At 42.5% G+C, this 21173-nt stretch overlaps 1 protein-coding gene across 5 annotated transcripts in view; it reads right to left on the bottom strand.

Annotated features, from left to right (window-relative positions):
- LOC122868706 (plexin-A1-like) overlaps positions 1 to 21173 on the bottom strand; it is a 192745-nt gene that overhangs the window by 50147 nt on the left and 121425 nt on the right. For all 5 annotated transcript variants that reach the window (XM_044180937.1, XM_044180965.1, XM_044180956.1 and 2 more), the window contains exon 10: positions 12617 to 12817. In XM_044180937.1, coding sequence (XP_044036872.1) covers positions 12617 to 12817 — 201 coding nt within the window. The remainder of the gene's footprint in view (positions 1 to 12616; positions 12818 to 21173) is intronic.

The raw sequence follows: 21173 nt of genomic DNA, 5'->3' as shown, positions 1-21173 counted from the left end.
GTGATGGTTAAAAGACTGGAAAATGTTTGGAATGGCTGACAGCTTGGAAATACATAGGTGGACTGAGCTTAGACAACTGGAGTGCAGGGGTAAGAGCAAAACAATGAAAAGATGGTGAAAAGAAGGATGAGAAAGCGGGTAGGGAAAAGAGTCAGAGAGAGGATCATACAGCAGAAGGGTGAAGGAGAAATAGCGAGGGGAAGATGGATAGAGAGAGGTGATTGTGTGTTATTCTGTGGACACCATTCATTTACACATGGAATAAGAGGCCGGGGCTGGCCTGTAAGTGCCTGAACTGGTGGGGGCTAAAGTGAAATTGGCATTTTCAATTTGTTCCCTGACATGTCTGCCTTGGTCTTTTCACACATTCCTCTGCCTCACCCTCTCTCGCAATCCTCCTTTCCTCCCCCTTCTTTTCCCCTCTCTCCCCCTCTAATTATCCCTTCCCTCTACCTCTTTACAAACCTCCTCCCCCATCAATCTCAGGAGTTTCTCTCCCCCTGCCTCCATCCCCCAGAACGCCCACAGTCAAACAAGGAAATATGGAGCTGATTCCTTTAGTGTATATACCAAACATGTCCAGAGAAACACATGTGCACACTGTACTATGAATATGCATTCTGCACACAGGACAGTATCCAAGAGACGGATGCCAGCGAATGCATCAAAGACTGATCACAGGAAATAAAGAATTATAAATAAAAACACATGAAAACACCGGAAGATAAGACACTCACACAACAAAACATGTTTTGGATGTCAGCTATTATTTCTCTCCACTGATGTCAGAGCATATGAACTTCTTAAATCTTTCCCTCCCACCTTCCTTCTCCCCCAAGAGACCACCCAGTCTGCCTGGGAACAAGAGCACTTCCTTCATCGGGTAGAGATGGAGAACACATGAGGGTGTTTGAGTGTGTCAATGCATGCAAGACAATGAGAGAGAAGAAAAGGAAGAGGAAAAGAAAAGGAGATGCACAGGGACACTGCACTGAGAGCATCTGGATGTAGAGAGAGAAAGAGTAAAAGAAAGGTACCAAGAAGGAGATAATGTGAGAAAGTGAGAGGGAGAAAAACAGATGAGACAGATGAGATAAAACAGAGACTGAAAGGCCAGAGATGCAAGGGGGATAAAGATGGTAAGGGAGTGAGAGAAAGAGAGAGACAAAGCAAGAAAAAGAGGGGTGTTATCCAGCTAAGGGCAGCTTCATATTTGGCGACAGTCCAAGCTGATGAAGGCGTTTCAAACTTAACAACTATTCTCTTGACAATCAGGCTTGCTTTGCCATTGGAATACTAGAACACAGCTAGGCTTTGCACATTTACACCTACTTGTCTCAGGAACAGCATGGTGGTTCAAAACTGGAAGTGGTCAAAACCAAAACAGCAGCTCCATTAAGCTATAATATACATAATTGCTGAATCAAGTGACTGCTCGTTAAGATAAAGGGTTGCTAAATGTTTTAGTTGTTCAAAATAACAAAATCAAAACTATGCCAGGTCATATAAAATGCCAGACAGCCTCTCCTAGCACAGGAGGCCACACAAGCTAACTGTACACAACCTGCCAAACGAGAAATGGCTGAAAGCTAAAGTAAATGAGTGGCTGGTGGGGAAAGTTGAACATTTAGCAAGCCACAGAGACCAAGATATTCTTCATTTAGGGGTTAGTGGACCAAACTAACCTAAAACCTAAAAATGTGGTGAATACAGGACTCATATTTCTCAGGTGTCTAGGTGGCAACTCACCAGACACGATACTGAAATATCATTTGGGGATTTTTGGCTATTTGGGCAAAAGCCATTTTTGAGCTTTCCTTTTTTGACATAAGGTATGTACAGTATTGAATGGGTTGGCTGTTTTTCCAATCCTGTCTCAAACCTCCCATTTTTAAGCTTCCAGTATTGGATGGAAGTGAGCTCAGTCTAGCCATTATTTCTGAGACATGTAATGTCAGACAACAGAACAATTTTCTTTGTATAATTCACTGCCAATTATGTTGTAAGTTGTAAATTGCATCCATTTTTCTATTTCATTAACTATGTCTTTTCTTGCTGCTCTGTTATACCCTCAGGACTGAAGACATGCAACAGTGAAGGACACGGAGTCAAGCTTCCTTCCACTTCCATACCCTCTTCTCTGCTGATCGGCCAATCAGAGCATGGCCTGATTCCCCTGTGAATCACCTGAGAGGGGCCAGTTCCGCTGATAGAGAAATAGATGATAGATGTGTGTGGACCTCTTAACCCTGCTTTACACGCTGACAAGTCTTCTACCTGAAAACCTGCAACACACACACGATAGAGGTGTGGAGGTGCCGACAGCTAAAACAATAACACTGCCTGCCCTCTTCCCCCTTTCTCATCCATGTTACAGGTTCTGTGTTTGCACATCCACCCTTAAGGGGGTGATACTAGGATCTGCTTGTGCATGTACCTTCACTCAACAAAAACATGAATATTTAGTTAGGGAGAAGTGTGTATGTGCGTGTATGTGTGTTTAATGGGCAGTAGAGGGTGGGAGAGGCATAGCAAAGGTTAGGTTATGATCCAAAGCTCATCTCCTCTCATTGCACCAAAGGCTTATTAAACTTTCATACTGAACCAGCATTGTTGCACAATACACAGTTCGGGGAATACACACATGCAACCTGTGCATGGTTTATTCACTGCATAGCAGATTCCAAAATGAAAATGCAAACATTAAGCAGGATACTCTCAAAAGGTCAGGATTTGCATGTGTGAAGGGGAGAGAGAAATGTAAATAGAGGAACAAAATTACTATGTTCTGTATTCTATGATTTAGTCCAACAATCTGATACAGTTTAGAATTAGAAGGGGATGGTAATAATGCCTGCAGCCTTTGACATGAGGAGACGCGAAAGCCCCCCTGAAAAACTGAAGGTGAGTGGAAAGACAAAAATAGGGTTTGCTACCAATCTACATTCTTATTAACTTATTTAGTTTTTGATTCAAATGTGAACATACAACACAAATACTGAAAGAACAGAGAGAGAAAGAGTTATAGATGAACAGAGTGTTAAATATAGGTGATAAGCACTTAAGAGTGAAATTGACAAATACCAAATAAACCATGAATAAGGTGTGAAATGGTGTGAAAAAAAAAAATCTGAGTGATGGCAAGAATTCACAAATAAAAGTAGGGGGACAGACTTTGCCCCCTCAAGATTATCTCCGCAGAAAAGTGCAGATGCAAACACTACAGCATCACTAGCTGGACCTCTGTCACTGAAAACTGAAGGGAGGTGTGGATAGATGGATGGAGAAGGAGGGGTGAAGCAAGGCAGGGATGAAGTAACAACGGGTACCTTCTGTGAGGGTCACAGCCTGGTAATTAGTCATTCTGAAGGTGTGCACAAGCTGGACGGCTAAAAATATCAAACTAGCTCAGGGCAAGTCCATACCTGGGATAGAATAGGTTTATCTCTTCCTCTCTCACGTTCTCAAGGTGACAACGAGAATTATCAAAAAGGATGACATGACATAATATCTTTCAATCTAGATTATTCTAGATTAAAATAGTTTCGTGACTTTTAACAGAAGTCACATTGGGACGGTCACGGTACTAGAGAAAAGTAGAGGACACAGACTGAATGCTGGTCCATGTGAAATGTGTTTTGCCAGTCTAGATAAGGCGCAGCAAACTGTCTATGTCAACGTATAGATGTATACACAACAGTGCCCTTTTAAACACGCACACACACAACTTCCAGGCAGATATGGTTTCCTAATCAAGGATCAAGTGGTAATCCTTCCTATAGCTTAGCGTGTGTGTATGTGTACATATTGCATGTGTGGGGTCAGGCGGCGTGGAATCAGCCAACGCGCACAATAGGGGCCTGTTAGTCAGTGCTAATCGCTAATGCTAACAGGATTGGAGGGCATGGCCGGACCCAGTTACCCAGCTTATCTCTTGCACACACACACAAACACGTGTGCATACACCCTCGCACACTCACTTTCTTCATTGATGGAAAGAAAAAGAGAGGGGGGAGAAGAAAAGTGCTGGCTTGAGGGAAAAATAATGCTGCCATAGCCAGTGTTTCTTATTTTCCAGCCTACGCATTAAGCTAGTGTAAGCTTACTAGACTTCTCCCCAGACAAAAGGCTGATTTTTTGGTCGTTTGCGGAAACGTCCGTATTTTCAATATCCTCACCCCTTTTTCCCCTCTGTTAACTCATGCCATTCTTCTGGTGGCCATTCTCCCCTCGCAAACTCCACCGCTCTGTCACACAATTGTTTGGGGGGGTTTGCAAACCACCAACACCTTTATCTATTCACTCAAACACATGACTGCAGTACCTCACCATCTGTGAAGTAGCACTCTCTGCCACACAACACACATGCAGACATGAAGATTGTCACTGACTGAGATAAAGACTAAGATGAGACAACAATTTTCCCCCCTGGCTGGGGTCTTTTGGTGTGGAGTTTGGATGTGTCTGTCTTTCTAGCGACGGTGGCTATTGTTGCTCATGCTAACTGAACAATTAATATTTTTATTACAAACAAAATGATTCTGCCACTACTGAAAGGTGTGACACATCACATCCTGTGTGCCAGAGGATTTTCAGGAAGATCCACCCATCACTAGTCTTAGATACACTCCCTGATTGATTCCACAGAGTTCCTGTCAAGTTCAAGTCATTAATAAAAGGGATACCAGCCAAATGCACTATTCACACTGACTCCTTGCGCCTTTATTTTAATCTCTGATACTTTTAATGGCTCTTATGGAATATTATAATATATACATATATATATATATATTATATATATGGACACAGATTATTTCAGTCAACAGTGAAAACATGCAAAGAGTCTGTGTTTGAGGTGTCTGGCCCTAACTCAGACTACTGTATGGATTTAAAATAAGTCGCAGTCAGACAGAGAGACGTGGAGTTAGGCAGATGTCTTCCCTCTGGTTTAACCACCTTCTCTCTGCTCCTCTCTTCTCATCAGGCTAATAGCAGGAGAATCTTACTATAACAATCACCATTGCTGCTTCTCTGGCCCATCAATACATCACATAGAACTGAAGACATTGAAGGGTGGAGCACTGCCATAGGAGAAAGAAGATTTAGAGTAAAGGTTACAGATTGTAGAGATGCAAGAAGAGAGACAGAAATGAGAAATAGATGATGAAAGTGAGGTGGAGGATGGGGTGGAGAAGCTGACGTATGCTGATAGCTGAGCAGAAATTAATTCTTATTTATCCAGGACAGTAGTGTGGGAGCTCTGCTCTTCACCTGTCAGACAGGGGGAGATCCAGCCAATGATGGGACAGAGATGAAGAGGATAGGGGAGGAAGAGGAGGAAGTAGAGATGGCGACAGGTAGATGACAAGGAGAGAGGTAATGGGCATGTTGGAGCATAAAGGAATGCATGAGAAGAAAGAGAGGGCAGAGTACAGGGAGGAGCCGTCTCTCTCTTGTTTCCCCCACTTTCAGATGCTTCACACAAGACGTATTGGAGAGCGGTCAGTGTAAATATAAACAGGCCGTTACCTAATAAATCTGTATATTTGTGTGAGCATGCACAAAAGCACAAGACACAAAACCTCATTGAATTCTCACAATCTCCCTGACACCATACATCAACTAATTCACAAACACTTTTATAAATAAGTAAGGAAGTGAGTAAATAAGTAATAGGTATGAACAAACAAAATCAATCAATCATTCATTCATTCATTGAGATGGATACATTTTTAAGAACCCACTGAACAAGACACAGATACTATTATGGGACACAAACAAACACAAATCTAAATCTGATCAGTGCTGTCTGAGGTATCACATGATAGGGGAACAAAGTCATCAAACAACCAATGGTCTTCAATCTGCAGCTCCCCAAACTAAATTCCAGTGAATTTCCCACAAACTTTAAATCCACCCGCACACTGAACACACACACACACACACACACACACACGCACAGTCTGGAAGCCAATTAAAACTGTGTCAGTGTGTGCTGTGGCTGACTGCGGTGGCAGGTCTTGTGTTTATATCTCATTAAGCTGTGCCAGGCCACGCCAGACTGGGCTGTACCATGCTCTGCTGCGCCTACCCACCATCGGCCAGCGCCAAGACCCTCATTAGCCTCATCTCTGCCACCTTTAGCACTCTGTGTGTGTGTGTGTGTGTGTGTATTTTCACGTGTAATGATTTATTTTAAATGAAAGGATTGGATTTTTTTCTATATAATTTACAATTTGTAGTTTTCATAGTCAGTTTTAACAAATCTCATAAACTCCAGAAAGTCTTCAAAAAGTCAGAAGACTAAAGTTTGCATCAGCACTGTGCTTCATATCTCTCTCTCACACACACACACACACACATACACACACACACACACACACCCCATGTATGGGTGTGTGACACTATTAGACCAGTGTGGTTTGTATTAACCGCTCTCCCTGTAGACATGTCTGGCCTCTTCTCTTAGACCTCTATTTGCTCTTTCTATCTATCCATCCATTCATCTATCTATCCATCTTTCTTGTCTGCCATCCTTCTCTCATTTCCCATCGGAAGGGAGCAGATTATTTGTCCTCTCTCTCCTCCAAACTCTCCCTCTGTGCGGTCTCATTGCATTCTTCCTCTTTCCCTCCCCCTCTTCATCCCTCTCTCTTGTCGCTCCCTCCCCTTCTCCTGGTATCTCTGCCTCCAAAGTTCCTTGCCTTATTTTCTTCTTTCCTTACCCTGCTCTACTTTTCTTCTCCAAATCTGTATAGCCACTTTCTCTGCTTTCTCCCTCAGCTGTCTTCCTGTATGTGTATGTGAGGGTGTGCGCATGAGCTCACACACACAGGAGCGTCCGTCTCCGCTGCCCGACTGCAATTCATCATCATTTTATCTGCCTTAATTGGATGCCATCAGGACCCCTGATACTTCCCATTTCTCCTTTAACAAACAGCTGCTCTCTCCACACAGAAGAATAACACACAGACATATACCCTTTCCCAAACTAGATTTTCTCCTCCTGCACCCGTGTTGGCTTTTATTCCTCACTGGTGAAGGAGTGAGTGAAAGACGGTGATGGAGTGGCCGAGTGGTTTATCAGACGGACGGTAATGGTGTAAGGCCCGCGCTGATATTATCTGTCCTCTCATTCCTGCCCTCCAGGGAGAAACAAGAAAGAAGGAAAGAGGAGGAAAATGGAGACACTGAAGTAAAAATGGGCAAAAAGCTAAGAACGGGGGAAGATAAAGGATTAGAGAAAGGAAAAGTCTCAGTGGAATTCTCTTCTCTCAACATCGGCCTTCAAAACGACACCCAGCTGTGCTCCATCAGCCTCACTGACCCCAGAGTGTGGTCAATTGTGTGCGCAAGCGTTGTGTGTACATGTGTTTATTCGCTCCCATGACCCCTCTGGCACTCTGAGCACAACTTCCCAGCCCACAGCTCAGCATCTTATTGCCCCTTGCGCCCTCACCTCAGGCTCTGATTGGGCCACACACACACCAGGAAGCTGCCTGAAAACCAGAAAACCGGAAGGAACCGATGTAGACACCAGCTTGTTGTTTTGGTTGCTGCTGACCGGAGTTAACTGCTACCATAAGGCCTGGCGGATGGCTCCGTATGTGTCAGTGGTAATGTGGGCTTGTTTGGCACTAAGAAATATGCCATTTTTTACAAAATGATCAGCGTTTTACTCCAATTAACTTGTTATAGGACCTTGGACAATCTGCCATTTCATCAACTTTCACAGGTTCCAAAAATGTTGAATTATGTTTGGCTCAGTACCCAACTTCAAAAGTGAGAAAGGGAAAGTGTGTGACGAACCATATTTTTCACAATACAAACCTTTTGAAAGTTCAACACAGCAAAATTTTGAGCTTTGAGCAAATTTAAAAACCTTACCCTAAACGTATTATTCTTCAAAGTCTCAACACCTTGAATATTGCGTCCCTTACTTGTTTAATGTCTCTGCTTGCAAAAACCAACCTTTTTCCAATACTGCATTCTTTCTCATGTCTTGTGATACACTTGCTCCTTCCCCTTTGGGATCAGTTGGTATATACAGTAACCTTATACAGAAATTCCATAGCACCAATAGTTTTCCCCCATCAGCAGATATGGACAGTCAATGACAACAAGGTTAGTATGGAGCTGATGTTACACTATCATATATCATGTGTGTCACATATACACTAGGTTATTGACAGCCTCCTGTTAGGGGATACTATATAAGCGTATTGAGTTATTACGGTCACTGTAAAAGGAGTAAAGTATGGGAAACTAGAGTTTAAACATGATCTGACGGTGGATATCCTGAATATCCTGTGGATAGTTATCTTCTTTTGGATAGTGTGATGATATTGTATGAAAGAGAGGAGAATGAGTTTTGGCCTCAGGAGAGACTTTTGAGCTGATTTTCTCTCTCATCTCATTTCCCCCTTCTCTGTTCTCTTCAATATCACTCTCCCTCTCACTTTTCTCCATTCATCTCACCTGAAATTGTCTACTACGCTCCAATTTCCCTAGTCTATCTTGCCTGCTCTCATCTCCATTTTTTACCAGTTTCCACAGCTATCTAGTATTACCTCTCTTCCTCTCGTTTTTTCCTTTACACCTCTGCATTTATGTTTTCCTGTGTCCTCTCCACCTCAAGGTATTTCGTCCTCTCTATTTCCCTCTCCTCTTCTTTATTACTTTATAGGAATTCTCGCCACAGCTCTCGTCTTTGCCCGTAAGTGAGTGTATGTCAGTTTGACACTGTTGTAAACACTTATATGTATCTCAAACACGAGACTAAACTGTGGATTAGCACCCCTGTGTTCATCCCATTGATTAGCAAGCCCCCCCCAATAGTCTTGCAGTGGTATAATGAAACAGCACACACAAACACACAAATACACAGCTATCCTGGGATCCATAGCCTAAGGCATACTGAAGGATGCACATGTGCACACACGCACTGACACTGATTAACCCCTATCCCTATAGCTGTGGGCCTGCAAACTGAGGCAGCAGGGTGTACGCAGCATAACAGATGAAGTCTATTTCTACTGCAGAGTCATACATGATTCATTAAGTTGGTGCTGAACACTGTCAAAGTAGAAACAAACATGGAGAGGAGCGCATGAAAAGTATGAGATATGAAGGTCTATAAACGGATAAACTAATATTTAAGACCCTCATTCTTTTGAAATACTGTTCCAGAGCTATAATAAGACTCTCATCCTAATAATTCATGACGCATAATTATACTCACAAGCTCAGGCCTGGATGAATTATGCCTTAATGGCAAGTTCATGCAGCTGGCATCTTTTTCATCCACTGAATCTAACTACGGTCTCATGTAGACTTGATGCACGCGCTGCATCGATATCTGACCGTGCAGTCAAGTTGGCACAGCTAATTGCTAACAAGGTCTAAGCGCTGACAGCCCAAGGCTAATTGCTGCTAGCATGTCTGCTTTGTAGACATCAAATAGAGAAATTCAGCTTTTGGCTGGGGTTTGGCTTTGCTGCTGATTAGCACTGGCCTCGCAGCTACAATAAACAGTCAATAAACAGACATCTCTGTGGAGAGACAACCCTATCGCTAGCTAATTAGCCCTGCCTTCACAAACAACTTGCTAGCGTGTGCCAGCACCTAAAGACTGCTCGTCAATACAGATAGAATCAAATGCTGCGCTAGCTGTCACAGTGGTTACCCAGCAAGCTATACAGCTAAACGGAGACTGCTGCTGGTGTGTGCTGTATGTGTGTGTCTGCTAATATCTATGACTGCATAAACTTGTGACTGTTATGACGAGGTGTAGCATATAGACAGGAGCTAAAGTTCTTCAAGGTTATTAGCCAGACATGATGACTTCTAGTTGTTTCGACTTTATTTTAATCCATCAAATATTTTCTTCCATGTACAACATGTTGTGGTGACAGCTGCAATACCCTCATCTAAAATTAAATTAAGAGCACCAGCTATCATCTCATCTTGGCTTTGTTGCATTGCATTATATGTTGAGATAGAAATAGACAGGGACAGGCGAGCAGCAGAAGTGAGTGTATGAGAGACAAGGAAGATGCGGTGAGGAGTGAGGAAAGTAGGGAATTTCTGGAAGAAGAAAGTATGACAGATGGAGGGAGGGAGGCAGAGAGAAAGATGAGCTCTACAGGCAAAGAGAGGAAGGGAGAGAGAGAGGTATAAAGTCGAGGTGTAAACATGATCAATCCGCTCCCAACTAGGTTCAGAGACAGACTTCCTCTTCACATTTTCAGCCTCAGTGAAGCGCGACACTAGCTACCTCTTATCTGTCACGCTAGTTTGAAGCCTCACACACACACCTATATTTCAACACACAGAACAGGCATGGACCCACATGCACAAACTCCTATGCCTACCTGTAAATCCTCTACACACACAAATTCTTATTAGAAAACTTCTGCAAAAAACATCCTTGAGAACACTTTAATTCAGCACACATCACTCATCCCTACCAGCCACAAATACATAAAACAAATCATAGAAGTACTTATGATGGCTGACCACTGCAGCTTCACTATCGCATGAAGCATGATAATCCGTTAGGATTTCAACAGTGACAGCTTATTATAAGTGCATCTCAATTCAAATAATGTTAACTTGGGATGTTTTGCTAACTATCAGTTCAATGTGGGAAGATCAGCATTGGATCATTTATTTAGATTGTGACCAAGCCTATGTCCAAGTGGTGCATGGTGATCTATCAGGATAATGAGCATGTTAGTGTCCAAAGCGGTCATTAGTTGTAGGAGGACATTATTTAAACCCTGATCAAGTCGATGTCCTTACTGGGATCAAGATTTAGTTACCTAGTTGCAGTGATTAGGTTAAGAGTGTTGGGCCTCGCCTTGCCTCACCACGTGTGAGAGACAAAGACAGGCCTAACCTGGAAAAGCTGAAGCCTTCCCTATGAGGCTTGAATGAAAAACAAAGGACAGACAGTAGAACGGCACCAAGTCCCTTCAGCCGTTAACTCACACCCAGGTCTAAGACTGACGTGAGATCCCGGTGGAAGCCTATGTGAGATCTCAGTTGAATCTAAACACAGGACTCCTATTGGATGAGCAATACAGAGCATGAAATCTCAGCGCACATCTCTGACGACATCACGTCTATAAAGCCTAGCGCCACACACTGCTTGGTGACTTTTCCACTGTAACCCCAGTTACGACAAGAAGGCACATCCTGTTTCCAGTGAGTTCCATTCTCACTGGACAAGCAACAGGCTGTTTTGTGTTTGCTGAACACACTTTTGGATCCTGTTTATTCCCCATAACGATCCCGTACCTGCAGAAGGAAGAGACACGGACCGACCGTTTCTTCACAGAGAGCAAGACCGCCATTGAGCCTCTCTCTCCCCACCGACGTCGACTACTGCTTCCCAGTTTTGCCATTGGAGCTGCTGATATTGTGGACCCGGCTCCATCAGTATCCAAGCTCGGTAGGACTTCCCCGGATAACCCAAACAAACTGATACATACAATCTTTAACCAAGAGGCTTGTGTCTGGTCAGAGATAGATTTTATAACTGTGTGTTATTTCATCTAAGCTTCATTGCTGTGAATTGTGTTTTGTTTAATTTGGAGAGTAACAGACTGCTGTGTCTTAATTGTTGTGTTTTTTTTTGTGTGTTAGCATGTTCCATTTTGTATCGGTACCACGCCGTTGGGCCGTTTAACTGTGTTAGCTTTAGCCACTGTGGAAGCTAATAACTGTGTTTCATCAGACCAAAGTCCAGTAACACGGCTGGTGAATGAAAGTTTGCTGCTGGGTTACTGTGTGATAAAGGGGCAGCTATTGTGCTTTACCACAGCATTTGAGTTTCCTTGTGCCTTACTCTGTGTGCGTTCTTTCTCTTTCCTCTCTGCTAACCAACATGCCTTTACAACATATACACTTACACACACATCTTAGATGCCCAGATAGCATGAGAGCATAGCTAGCTAAGATGCCTGTTATCTTGAGGACAATTAGAGCTTGTCCTCCTTTTCAGCTCTATCCCTTTGTTTGAGTTTTGCAGGACTACCCGCCATTTTGGCTCTGTGTGTGACGAAGACCCACCTGGTCACATCTGCCATCTTCCTCGCATCTCCCCTCTCTATTGTCTAGGTGGTGCCCCGTAATTATTAATCCATATTAATACTTTTTTATAATATTAATAATTTTATTAATATTCATAAATATCTTTGATATTTCTGCTAATAACCAAACCTGCCCTACCTGAATCCCAACAAGAGTAATAGTGCTAAATGACTATGCTTTTAACCTATACAAAATTCAAAGTATCATTCGCGCTTCAGTCTGTACAGTAGTTTTTGGACTCACAAGTATGCTTTACATCAACTGCTTTTATTTCAGTGTCTGAGACAACATGGCATTCATCATTTCCTTCTTACCCAACTGTCAGCATCTTTCAACCCAAATCCTCTTGACACCCAAAACAGCAACTAAATAATTCCTGTAAACGCCAAAATAGCACACATCCATTTTGGCTTCTCTCCTTTTTCCTATAAATACACCACCATCACATGCTGTGTTCTTTACCATCGACAGGGCTTTAATGGCATCCACTCATACCCAAATATGTTCTTTCCCTTCTTACCGCTGTTTTCTGGCACTGGATGGAGGTGCTGTTGAAGCGCAGGGCAGGCACATTGTGGGTCTCTCCCTGGATGTGGAATACGCACTCGTAGTTCCTCTGTCCTGACTGGGGCTGGGGCAGGTTCTTGGCAGCTAAGGTGATCGGCTTGGTCACCCCGACAGGGATGTAGATCTGGGTTGAGGGAAGGATCTGAGGGCAGTCCTGCACAGACAAAAAAAGAGGAACTTAATTTTTTTTCTCTCCAAAGGAAGACAGTTATAGAGGAAATAGAGTGAGGTTGTTCAATACCAGAATCAGAAAAACTTTATTGATCGCCGAGGGGAAACTCCTTTGTTACAGCAGCTCACTATCACAACAGTGCACACAGCAATGGAAGTACTAAGCAAAAAATATAATACACTATAATACAGGTCAGATAAATTAAGTACCAAGTGGGTATAAGTATAAAATTAAATTAAGTGTGAAGTACAAAGTGGGTTTACCGGCTGGTGATAATAATAATACGGTATAATAATACAATCAGAAGAGCAAGCAAACAAGGCACAAATAGCAGTAAGATAAGAAAAGGAGTGATGAAATAAATCATGTTTGTTGATAAGAGTAAAAAGCGAGCAAGCCGTGGGTTACATATTTGACTTCACGCCAGATTTGCAACACACTCATCCTAAAGAGCTGCAGTGTGATGCACTGTTCACATGTGTTACAGGCTCGTGCAACACTCCCACTGGCCTTGCACCAGATATAAATGCTGCACGACAACACTTAAGCAAGAGAGCTTTTCATACAAAGTTCACAAAAGATTATCTACCCAATAAAACTATTCGCATCACAGTGATGCATTGTTATGGCAAGGAAGATAAACTCCAGTGTAGTATGTCCATGTGTGGAATGGAGTAATGAGCTCATGAACTTTGTATTTGCCTGTATGTGTGTGCGTGTGTGTGTGTGTGTGTGTGCTTGAGTGCGTGCGTGTGTGTGTGTGCGTGTGCTTGAGTGCGTGCGTGTGTGTGTGCATGCACATCAGTCACTGATATTGGCCAGAGCTGAGAGAGTCTTGTTTAGATCATCTGGAAGCAGCCCATTCATTGGCTCACACCACTGGAGTACACAACCCTAGGGTGTGCGTGTGTGTGTGTGTGTGTGTGTGTGTGTGTGTGTGTGTGTGTGTGTGCGTGTCCTTGCATAGATGTATATGGACATACAAGTTTCTTGCTGTGCAGTTGGATTAATGTGCGTCTACGCTTGCATGTATTCACTTTACTGAGGCAGAATGAGACAGGACAGTTCACTCAGTATGTAATGCTTCCTAGATGTGCTTATGTGCATGTGCTGGAAGAAATGAAGTCATTACAGTGTTCATGCCATGATTTGGCAGCGATGCAGATCTCATCAACACTGAGGAGAGAAAGAAAAAGAGCAGGAGGGTGGGTGACAGATCTTATACTCTACAACATGAGTTAAAGCTTGGGTGGAACTAACCCACCCTGTACAGGAGTGTTTGAGCCAAAAGGACAACAAATCAGATCACTGCTGACAAATCACACATTTCAACCTAGAGACACTGTTAAGTGACTCACATAATAAGAGACATGTGGCAGACAGAGAATGCTAACTTTTTTTCATGTAAGGAAAAAGGGCCTTGAAACTATGGACTTAAGTCAAAGATTCAGATCAATCATTCACCTAAACCCCCAAAAATATATATATTTCAGCTGGGTTTAAACAATTACCTGTTTAAAATCTTCATCCTTCCTCTAGTCCAAAATATGTTAAACTCTATGTAAGTTGACAGTGTTGTCCCAGCCAGTCAGAGCTGCAGGATAGGACAACATACTCATGTTCACAAATCAGAAAAGCTTAGTATAGGAAAACATCGACCAGATCCTTGTAAAATATTCACTGCACACCCTCTACTTCACTTCTTGTTGTAGCTTTTCCTTTAAGCAGATGGCTGGCTCCCTGTCAGTGAATTTTTCTTTCCCCTCCTTTCCTCTGAGCTGTTGTACATTAGAAGCTACAGCGTGTCCCCCGGGCCTGAACACAATGCCGGAATTTGTTCATTAGGCTGCTTAGTCCTGGCCTTGTGTGTCTGATCACACACAAACACATACATAACACATAATGAGAGGGGGGAATACTATAGGAGGAAGAAGCAGGATACAGAAGACCTGATGTATAATCAACTAGGAGGAAGGTGGGTGAGGGGAGGAATGGAGGGGAGGCAAAATGGATGGCTTGGAGGGAGTGAGGTAGGTAATTGTGGAGGGAGGAAGAGGAAGAGGGTGAAGAAGAGGAGCGGGGGGAAATGAAGGATGGTTGGAGAGAGAGGAGGGAAGTCAAAAGGATGTGAGAGAAACTAAAGGAAGAGTGGAGGGAGAAGCAGAGGAGGGGAGTTTAATTGGGAACAGAGCAAAGTGAAATGGGGAAGTCAGATAGTTGTTGATGCGAGGAAAGAAAAAAAGAGAAGTGGAAAGACTCAAGAAAAGGAAGGGTCAAAAGAAAAGACAGGAGAAACAGAACAACCAAAAGTATGAGGAGAAGACATTTTAGACTTAAAATGTGAGAAGAATGCCTGGATCCCTCTGCACCTTTTCTGTGTCTTTATCCATCCCCTCCATCCGTCCATCCACGTACCAAAGCCCCCTGACAACATCCTACTTAATTAACTGCCTGGAGCCTCAGACAACGCTTGAAAATTGATGGAGGGGGGCCAGAGATGGAGAGAAAGAGATAGAGAGTGAGTGAGAGAGAGAAGAAAGTAGAGATTGATTTGAACTTGTGGCTTTTGAAGTCGTCTCAGTAAAAAGGATCCTTGTGTCAAAAGCTGTGGGCTTGCAATCGTCCAAAAAAAGGTTTTGAACATCCTACTGCTAAAGCTAACTTGTAGGCGCCAGTGTGTCAGAAGCTAGCATAGCCTCTAGCGCAAGCTGCAGCTAACCAATGTTTTATTCATCCGTCTATCGACTTTGTGTCAGCTCAGCTGTCTGATTTTCTGTGGCAGTAATCTTTTCCTTATAGTATCCCTTTCCTGCCTTCACTCCTATGTATTGTCATCCTAAGGTATATCGCAAAAAAAATCTAATGACAATGCGTTAAATATAGTTGTCTAATGTGCAATACGTAGGTATAAGTCAGATGTTGAAGCTCTTTACAGTTACCATACCAGGAAATAGAAAACAGGTTTTCTATGAAATATGTAAGAGAATATGGTAAAAAAAAAAAAAAAGTCAGGTGGCCTGCTGCTATATAAAATGAATTGGAACTCCAGCAATTTACATCAAAGACTTTAAAGTCTGACTATATTGGTAATGAAAGCCAATAGCCAGTGAACCACTGCTGGGATAATTCATTGATGGCATGTTGCAAGAGTTCAGAAATCATACTGCACGAAACCTCTGGTTTCTCAAATACAAGATCACACTGTGTCCCAGACAGAACGGAAAGGGTTTCTGGGAAAGAGATGGAGGTAGGAGGGAGGGAAAAAAAGGATACTGAGGGAAAGCAAGAAGGATAAAAGGAAAAGTGCTCTGCGGAGAAAAACTATTTCATCAGTATTTGTGACAGGTGCCAAAACAGCTCAAAGCCGGCATTAGGCCTACAAAGTGCAGAGTACATTGAAACAATATTTCACCGAGGGGATTCGTTTGAAGCTGGAAGAGATCGTTTCTGTCCCCCCCATCTTCTTTTTCCTGACTTCTAGGCTTTCATTTCATCTGTGAAGACGGATGCTGTGGTTTTCTTGGCCAGATGTGACACTCCATCCGGCTGATTTCAGGAGGACCAACATGGGAGGAAGAGAGACGGGTGTGTGTGGTTAAGAAAAGGTGTTTTCTAATACGTGTGTATGTGCCTGTGTACGTACTATATTGGCAGTAAAAAGGGTGTGTGCTCTAAATGCCTCAGGGAGGTGAGCTGGTTCAGTTAACTGTCTGATAGCAATTCAATGGACAACCAGATGGCAATTTTAGCTTTTCTCTACACACAAATGCACCAGAGCAGGACCTCTTTTTGCACAGAACAGCAACTTGCTTCATCATAAGGTTGACTTTATCTTGCTCTACTGTAACCGGTAAGAGCCATTTATAGTAAAGTTACATGTGTGTGAAGTGGAGACGATGCGTGAAGGAATGCACGCCGCAGATGGTTTCTCCACACCAGAACACAGCACGAAAAACATCTGCTCTATTTTGAGATTTTGATCACTTTCTTTGCATTCTGACATCTTCATAAGCAGTTTCAACACCAACAGATGTGGATACTGTAGCAGAAAAGTGCCTTTGTCAAATTTTGAATTCTTTGTTTCTGAGCACACAGCTGATGATGAGCTGGGTAAACAAACATCCACCATTAACTGTGAAATAAGCTCTCACACCCTGATTGGATTGGGATGTAAAAGTGTGTATTTGTACCTGTGTTTTTCAGTATGTGAATGAGTGTATATGTTACAAAGTGTGTGTTTATGATGGCAGACATCCAAGTCTCCAACTTCTGTTCAAAGCCAAGTAGTCAGAGGGCTTTCCTTACCTCTCCGTGTTTGTTTTCCCTTAAAGGTCGCTGTTAGCTTTGCTGCCTAAGGCTAGTGCTTCAGTAAAGGCATATATAATTATGTAGATTATTAAGATGTGTTGTATATATTACCTCACTGAAATGTTCCTACATATAGAATACGAGGAAATAACTTCACTCTGATTATACTTGCAGTTAATACATACCTCTGTGTTCTAGAGACAAAAATAAGCCAAAACCATCATTCCTAATAGTATTCTTACAATTGCACAATACTTGACCTATATTTTTTGACATCTTACTGCAGACACCCAGATGCCAGTTTTGATTTAATGTCGCCATGAGCTTTCTCAAAGGAGAGCAGCTGTCGTTCTAGGTCAAGCCCGTTCTAAAATATTCCTTCCTTCATTTTCAATGCGCTCTGATGTATGATGTACCACATCACCTCATTCCACACCAAATGGAAGAAAGTATAAGAAAAAAATTAATAAAACAAGTGTTCAGCGGGCGGATGAGATAATCTCTACTCGCAACTGAGCAAAACACCTTTTAACATCCGTCAAGAGCAGATAATGAGACAGTCGGCAAGTGTGCATGTGTGTGTGTATGCAGATACGTAGAAGTTGAGAGATTAAAATCAAGACATTCAGTAGACGGGGTGGGGTGGAGGGAGAGCGAGGGGTTGGAGGATGAAGACGAAAGCAAGCGTGGTATGCTATATAAATAAATAAATGTATTAAAAAGCCAAAAGAGTTCTGAAGGCTTTGGCGTAGCCTGACAAGATATAAATTAATAAAGCTCCAAAAACACTGCGCATATATAATGAGGCGGGTGTCTGGTCGTTTTTTTAAAGTCCCCCCATCTCCCTCAACCAAGTCCATCCATAATTAATTAGCCGCCTCTGTGATGTGGGGACTATAGATCAGGGAGGAGAAAAAAATAACACGCTAAATAATGAAGTAAAGCGATATGGGGAGCCTGGGGGAGAGATGAGATGGCATGGATGGCCACAGAGGCGCGAGGGGGGCACACTGGTACAAATAAGAGGGACAGTGTATATGTGTGTGTGTGTCACAGGCGCCTGACAAAGGGGTATATGAAGAGTGTTGAATGCTCCCCCACCGCCTGTCGACATGCCCCCTAGGCTTTGTGACCGAGGTCTCACGTAGGAAAACCAAAGAGCCGTCTGCAACCTTGAACTACAGAGTCCCATCTACACCTTGTTACAATCCACTATACATTAATATTGTATTACAATATATTGCATTGGGTGGATCGTTTTATCCAAAGTAACGTACATGACGTGGTGTGTGATATGTTTTGGCTGTGTGAAACTCCAGAAGGAATGAAGCCTCTAACCTTTGTAATGACTGTCATTCACTTCCAATGAACTAATAAATAATGCTGGACAATAAACCAATGTGATATGATCATATAATCATATGTTATATGTACTTCATGTATAGTATAGTGAGATGATATCTAATTCAGAGTGTGGTGAAATAATGTGAAAAAGTTCAAATTCGACTAAGAGTGATGGTTTCGTGTTATTTGGGTTGTTTATGGGTTGCCACAAAATAGACAGACATCCATTGTAAAATATGTCAGAGACAGATGGAAATGTTTTTAGAAATGCTTTTACAGTAAAAATGTTTACATGGTAAATGAATTTTACAGTGATTTGCTAGTCGTATTTCCTATACAGGTTCTATTCATGTGATTGTTTAATTATTTTCACATTTTCATTGTGCTAACATTTTCAACCATACCTTTAAAAGGAAGTCTGCTTCCAAATCATTCCATAATTAATATAAGTCATGTAAAATTATGTCATGGCATGTCATACATCACAATGTCAAAGCTAGGACTACATATTCCCTATTTCCCTATGTACCAGCTGGCCAGCAGCCACAAGCTTTTTTCAGTGTGTGTGTGTGTGTGTGTGCGTGCGCGCGCTTCTTTGAGAGGAGCAAAACAAAAAAGCCTACGCGTTAAATCACTGGTAATAGAGATTAGAAGGTGTATGTAGGCGTGTGTCAAATATAGGTTAAAATCTACAAAATGTTGTACACACATCACTATATGTAATAAACAGTATACAAGTGTGCAAACTGTTAAAAGTGAATATCAACATGACCTGCAGGGTGTGGTACATACATCGGAGGGTGTACGCATGTGTGTATGTGTGTGAGAGAGGAAGTGTGTGTGTATGTGCACGCAAAGTGGAGGCAGGCTCATTAGCAGGCAGAAACCAGAAAGGTGTTTTGTGACCAACCAGACACTTACTGCTGGGGAGGGAGAGAGAGGGAGAGAGTGGAACAACTTAATAAGGCAGCAACATGTAGAACAGTGCGGGAGCGAGGGAAGAAAAGGGACTTTGAACCTTGAAAGGGACTGTGAGATTGTCCACCCACGTCCTACATTTCCTAGCAGAGTAGTGATGCAGGGAAGGAGAGATGGAGGGAGAGAGACAGATGAGGAGTGAATGGGAAAAGAGAGTGAGTGCAGCGGAATGAGGGAGCACAGAAAGGAGAGTCTGAATTTAAGCGAGATGCTGGGGAATGTGTGACATGAATTTTATTCAGCGTGGATTTATCAAAGACTCACAGAGCAGAAGCTTGACTGAATCTACCTACATAAATGGTCCTCCTATACATACATGCACAGATACACACTGTGCTTTGATGTACCAAACAGGCAAAAATACATGTTGATTTCATCTCCTAATCCCTTATCCTTGACTTACAAGCAAGCTGTCAGTCTGCAGACCAACACAGTTCATCCCCTCAACATATATGGCACAGCATGCTAATATATAAAACATATAAACAATTTTTAAAAAAGCAGGAATGTGTGAATATCTTTTCAGTGAGGGTCTTTTTTTTCTCCTTATGGATTTTTATAGAGTAGAGGGGAGAGGGAGAGACTCCTGGCACCCCGTTATCATTCTAACCCAGATATGTCAGCAGCGATCAAACCTTGTGCTTTTCAGCTTTTCAAAGACAAACCTTGATTTCAGAGGTAGATACTCTCTCCTGTGTGCTGCATGTGGCTCTTCTATGCCCACACAGTTTCAGAACTAAGATACACTACAATGGTGAATTTTGTTATCAAAAAGAAGTAGATAATTTGTAATTTAACAGTGTGCAAACAGTTAGACCACTTGCTGTTCTGCTGCATTACTCCTTCAGAAAAAGAACAGAAACCAGATGAACAAGCCCAGAAACACACTCATTTGTGCCACTAAGAAAACAAACAACAAAATAGCGCAGAAGTTTCAGTTTCTCCAGTTCACAAACAATGAACTGTGCCACAATCTATCCCACTGTGCTGACTGTCACTAAATAACCTAGTTCTGTCTAGATGTGCCTAAACCAAGCTATATACATACATTGGCAGCATAAGATTGTGTCAAAATGTACTCAAATTACAAGTTGTGTAATGCAATATCAGTAAATAAAACTATCGCTACTGCCAGGCATGTTTTCAGGTGAAACCATAGAGTTCCTACATTACAGAAACCATACAATTCATGGCATTTGTCCATTTTCATCTTTTACTCAGATCAGCAAATGTCAGGAAAATCAATACTTCTAAAAAAAATTCATGCGAGTCACAATAAAACTTAAAACGAAAGTATCATATGAGTAACCCCCGCAATTAGTTCAGCAGTTTGGCAGAGAGAAGGCAAGTGAACGACCAGCTTCAGTGAAAACTCTGTGATACCCAGTGCTTCACTGGCACCATTGTCCATCTCCATGTCTCTGAAGCTTGTATGCAGTGGATCTACTGACCATCTTGGGCTTCCATGGGAGTGCACTTGTGTCAGTAAAATGGAGGTTGGTATAAAAATCAGTGCAGGCCACTTTACTAAAACAGCATGGTGAAAAGCCCAACATGACAGAGATAGTCTTGTGAGATTGGACGACTCAGCACGCTACAGGTCCCCCCCAATCCCAGCAGGCGGTCGCTGTTTCTCAATCACACCCTCTCTCCTTCTCTGCTCTGCCTGCGCTTTTGAGTTTGTTTTTCCTTCAGCTCACTTTGCAGC

The sequence above is a fragment of the Siniperca chuatsi genome, linkage group LG2, assembly GCF_020085105.1.
Source record: "Siniperca chuatsi isolate FFG_IHB_CAS linkage group LG2, ASM2008510v1, whole genome shotgun sequence".
Lineage (NCBI taxonomy): Eukaryota > Metazoa > Chordata > Actinopteri > Centrarchiformes > Sinipercidae > Siniperca > Siniperca chuatsi.
Note: the sequence above shows the minus strand (reverse complement) of the source record. Positions and strands in the feature narration are given on the sequence as shown.